At 33.2% G+C, this 4,611-nt stretch overlaps 2 protein-coding genes across 2 annotated transcripts; one reads left to right on the top strand and one right to left on the bottom strand.

The window, feature by feature from the left end:
• The first annotated feature begins 516 nt into the window (after positions 1-516).
• Positions 517-1,377, top strand: Chro.70117 (dentin phosphoryn). The annotated part of the gene is made up of 1 exon (XM_660382.1): positions 517-1,377. The coding sequence occupies one exon, from the start codon at positions 517-519 to the stop codon at positions 1,375-1,377; it is 861 nt and encodes a 286-aa protein (XP_665474.1).
• A 1,047-nt stretch (positions 1,378-2,424) lies between these two features.
• Positions 2,425-4,161, bottom strand: Chro.70116 (hypothetical protein). The annotated part of the gene is made up of 1 exon (XM_660381.1): positions 2,425-4,161. The coding sequence occupies one exon, from the start codon at positions 4,159-4,161 to the stop codon at positions 2,425-2,427; it is 1,737 nt and encodes a 578-aa protein (XP_665473.1).
• Between the last annotated feature and the right edge of the window lie 450 nt (positions 4,162-4,611).

The following is a 4,611-nucleotide window of genomic DNA, read 5'->3' as shown; positions in this document are numbered from 1 at the left end:
GTAGAATTATGGCTTGCCAGAATCTGAAGCCTCCAAAAAAAGTAATTTAATATATTTAAATATTAATAGCAATAATATAAATAATAATATATTCAAAATCAATTCGGTACTATATAAATATCATTATTATATTAATTTATTATTAAAAAAATACAAAGATATTTATCTATATATAAATCCAATATTTACAAATAATCAAGCTTTTTTATTATACTTAATAGCAAATTAATACTTGATATTACTATTTACTATTATTAGGAGTAGCATACGTAATAAATTGCGCCTAATTTTTAAGGTATATTATCAACTTTAAATAGTGGAAGTTTTGGCGGGCTATGGCGACTTTAAATAAATGCCACTTGTGTATATTCGGCTAAACAAGTACGATTAATTTAATTGAATAAAAAAACCTAGTGATTAATAATAACTTGTTATCGAGAAGAAACAAACAGAGAGTTATAGATTGTTGAAGGAGGTGTCGTTGTAGCTAAGTTTTCAGAGAGCTATCGATTCCGAATGACGTTCTCAGTAGAGTTAGGCGATGATGGGATTGGTGGTGATAACTCGACAAAGAAAGTATATATAGATTACAATGATGGAGGAGACGAAAATAGAGAAGGGGACAGAAAGATTGACGAGTCTAAATCCCCTTCAAGAGAAAGAGGTGTATCTGATGATGAGCAACGTAACAATGAAGGAAGGAATGAAGATAATAGAGAACCAGTTGAAGAGAGGGATAGATCACGTTCCCGTGAAAAGTCGGAAGTTGATGTATCTGAGGGATGCAGCTTACTTGTTCGTAATCTGCGCTTTGAGACATCTCCCGGTCGTGTAAGACACCATTTCGAGAGATATGGTCCAGTGAGGGATGTCTATCTTCCTCTTGATTACTATACTAGAAGGCCTAGAGGATTCGGATTTGTGGAATATATGGACCCAAGAGATGCACAGGATGCAGTTAATAGATTAGATGGAAGTTTATTGGACGGAAGCACTATTAGAGTTGTTGTAGCTCACGATCGTAGAAAGAGTCCGGAAACTATGAGAAGAATTCAAAGAGATTCTGGAAGAGGCCCCAGAATGGGAGGTCCTCCATCCCGTTATGATCATCGACCATCTGGAGGTTATCCGCCAGAGCATGGTTACAGGGGAGGAAGATATAGAGACGATTATTATGGTGGGAGGAGACAAGGTGGCTATCGAGATGATGATAGGAACTACAGGCCTAAGAGACGCTATTCAAGCAGAAGTCCCAGTTATCATTCACCAAGAGGAAGAAGTGTTAGTAGGTCTCCATACAGAGGCGGAAGCATAAGTAGAGAGCACAGTCATTCGATTAGTCGTGACCCATATCAGGGCAAGAGATACCGAAAATAGCGGACTTGTCTCGAAAAAAAAAAAAATTAGAATAAGGAAATATGAATTTGACTGATAAGACTTTGAATAAGAGTGTGGTTCCGCGGTGACTGATATAATTAATAGTGATGTTTATTGTGTTAATTTTTTTAACTTGATGCCCGAAAATTGAAGAAGAGACACTTGTGATTTTCAGTATAAGGGGGTGTAATATGCAGGATAGTCTGTCATGATGGTTGATGTTGTGAACAAAAAAAAAAAATGTGTACAAGTTTGAATTAGGTGCAGTGACCCCTGGGATTACAGATTTCCATGATTAAGCAGGAAATGAGGAAAAGGAAAGAGGTGATCTCACTTAATCGCTTTTTTTTTTTAATTCGCCAAGTGCATAAAAATATGTGATTTGTAATCTGTTCTTCAACAACCATGAGCATGGACGAGTGGTAGAAAAATACCAGTAAATATTATTATTATTATCATTTTTGTCCGCTCAAATACCAAAAGTACAAGGAATAATTGCTAATTATTTAGGCATTTCGGATACGTAGATATTACTGAATGAAAGATTGGGCATTTTCGATGAGGAATAATTGGTATCAGTTTGTTCCATGCCCTATCTACTTAATTTAGCTATTAAAGTCCCAATATAAAAATAAAAAAAAAAATTAATTTTTTCTTTCACTATTGCTTTTTATTATTTTGCACTTAAGTTTTATGTGGATGAGTACTACGTGTCAGGAGTTGGGTTGTGTATGTGGGGGAAGGCGCATGCATGCAGAGTCTGACAGCGCAGAGCTTGCATGCCGGTATGCGTGTGAATCCAAATAAAACCTGTATTGAGGCAGAGCAAAAGAAGGAATATTGAAAATTAGAATTTGAAAAATAAAGAAATAAAATAATATTTTATGATAAATAAAAAGAGTGGATGGTATTGGAGAAACAAAGGAAAATGAGTTATTTTGAATAGAAAAAGGTATAACAGTAATTAATATTTAGAACTAGACAATATGATTGTGAAGATAAAATGAACAGTATAAATGAATTAGTATAATTTTATGAATGAGAAAGTTAAGTTTCAGAATGATTGGAGGAAGAATTAGATTTGGGAGATTGGATGGATTTTTCAAGAGAATCTCCATTTTCCTCAGATTTGATATTTTCATCAGAATTACGGTCGCCAAATGACTGAGAGTGTGTAATATATTGATTTCTGGGATGAGAAATTTGCTTAGTTTCAAGAGGTAAAAGTCCATTGATATTGATGGAAGAATTGGTCATAGAGTAGTCAATTAAAAGTTGTTCACAATTGGAAAGAGGGATATTCTTTGTTGAAGAGAAATCTTGGTTATTACCTTGGTTAAATCCATTGCTATTAATTTGGTAGGAAGAAGTTGGGGTACAATTAGTATATGTAACAGTGCCAGTAGGAAGGAAGCTATTTGATATATGGTAGTCATTATAGTTGTTTGCAGGATACTTTTTCCATAAGAAATAGATTCCAGATAAGAAGACGATAAAGAAAAGTAACGAAAGTAAGAAGAGTGTGACAATGAAAGAAATCATATTTCCCATTAAGATTGGGTGGTTTCTAATCATTTCTTTCCAAAAAGGTAGCTTCGTTTGGAAAATGAGGTGGCTTTTTGAGATGTGGAGAGCAGGCTTCATTTTAATTTTTGCTCCACATAACTTGATATGTGTTTCAAGTGAATTAAAATCGAAGGGATGTTTCCTTTGAAGAGGAAAGTTCTCAACAAGTTTGACACTGATTTTACTTTCAAGTCCAAGTCCTAAGGAGTTGATTTGTAGGCCAAGCAGAGACGGAATGATAGAAATGTATTCTTTAAATCTTAAGACAACTTGTGGTAAATACTCAATAGTGGATGTTTTCTTGAAACTAGCCAGGATTTTTGAAGAGTTATTATTATGAATATCACTTTCGAGGTTAAGATTGATATGTGGTTCTAAGCATTGGATTAAATCTAGAGAAATTTGAAAAGGAGAAATATTAATATTATATTGACTTGGGAAGTAAAAAAGTTCAACAATAATATCAATTTCGTTTCCAAGGATTTCCGAATTCATCCTATTTCCAAATCTAGAGTCAACATGTTTGTGAATGATTCGATTAATTCCCTCGTCAATCCCTTTATAGTACTTTTTTCTTTGGTACCAGTTAAATGTAACAAAATTATAAGCTTTAAAAGACCAATAATCCTTCAAGTATAAAAAATAACTCAGAGTTCCAGTACTAATATCACCATTTTTTTCAGTGGAAATGTCAGTATTTTCAAGAAAGTGCGTTTGGTTAAATAAGCTCTTATTGGAGGCTGAATATCTTTTATTACCAACATTCTTGTACCTCCAAGTAATATTGTTAAAGTTCAAAATGGCAGAGGCTTCAGATTGTTCATACATTAGCTGCCTGGATAATTCATTACTGTTTATAAAGTTATTATATACATTGTCTTGGTAATTCCTTTGGTATAAGCCTGGAGCTGAATTTGAGAACTTATTAAAGGATTGGTCACTATACAAGTAGTTATCTGGTATTAATTGAGAAAAGTACCTATTTTGGAAATCAAAATTTATTGGGAATGAAATAGATTTTGGAGGTATCCAATACCAATAAAATCCAAGATAAAGTATCCATGTTAAACTGAAGATCGTAAAACTTAACAATACTAAAGCAATAGTCAGTGGAAAGAAATACCTTGTTACTCTTAAAGACCAATATAATAAACTTGCACAAGTATCAATAACTTTATATATACCTTTCGAATATCTGTCAAAAATCCTTTCAAACATCACAGCTTGATTTTCGTTTGCAATTTAACAAGTATTAAACTAAAGACTTTGACTGGCTACTCACTCTTCTGCTAACGTGATCATTAATTCCACGGACTATAATACCTGCAAATTAAGAAACCACTTTAAGCTTTTATTAACTTCTTAAAGCCTTTTAATTAAATTCTCACATGAACCCGCCCAAACTTACTTGGTTTAAAATACATTTTTTAAATTACAACTCAATAACATGAAAAAAAAATAGCTGGAATTGGCGGCACTTGTTGAAGTGTGGTTGGGGGTTTGTAAAAAAAGTTTTGGAAGTGTAAAATTGACATTAACTATAAAAGAGTGAAATTTGAAGAGCAATTGGAAATATTAATATTGTATTCTCTTAAACTCAATTTTGCAAGGAATTTCTGTGTAAATCAAGCTATAAATACCGTCGACTCGAGGGGGGGGGCTGTACCC

The sequence above is a fragment of the Cryptosporidium hominis genome (assembly GCF_000006425.1).
Source record: "Cryptosporidium hominis TU502 chromosome 7 CHRO017032, whole genome shotgun sequence".
NCBI classification, from domain to species: Eukaryota; Apicomplexa; class Conoidasida; order Eucoccidiorida; family Cryptosporidiidae; genus Cryptosporidium; species Cryptosporidium hominis.
The sequence above is the reverse complement of the archived record's forward strand: the minus strand, read 5'-3'. Positions and strand labels throughout refer to the sequence as shown.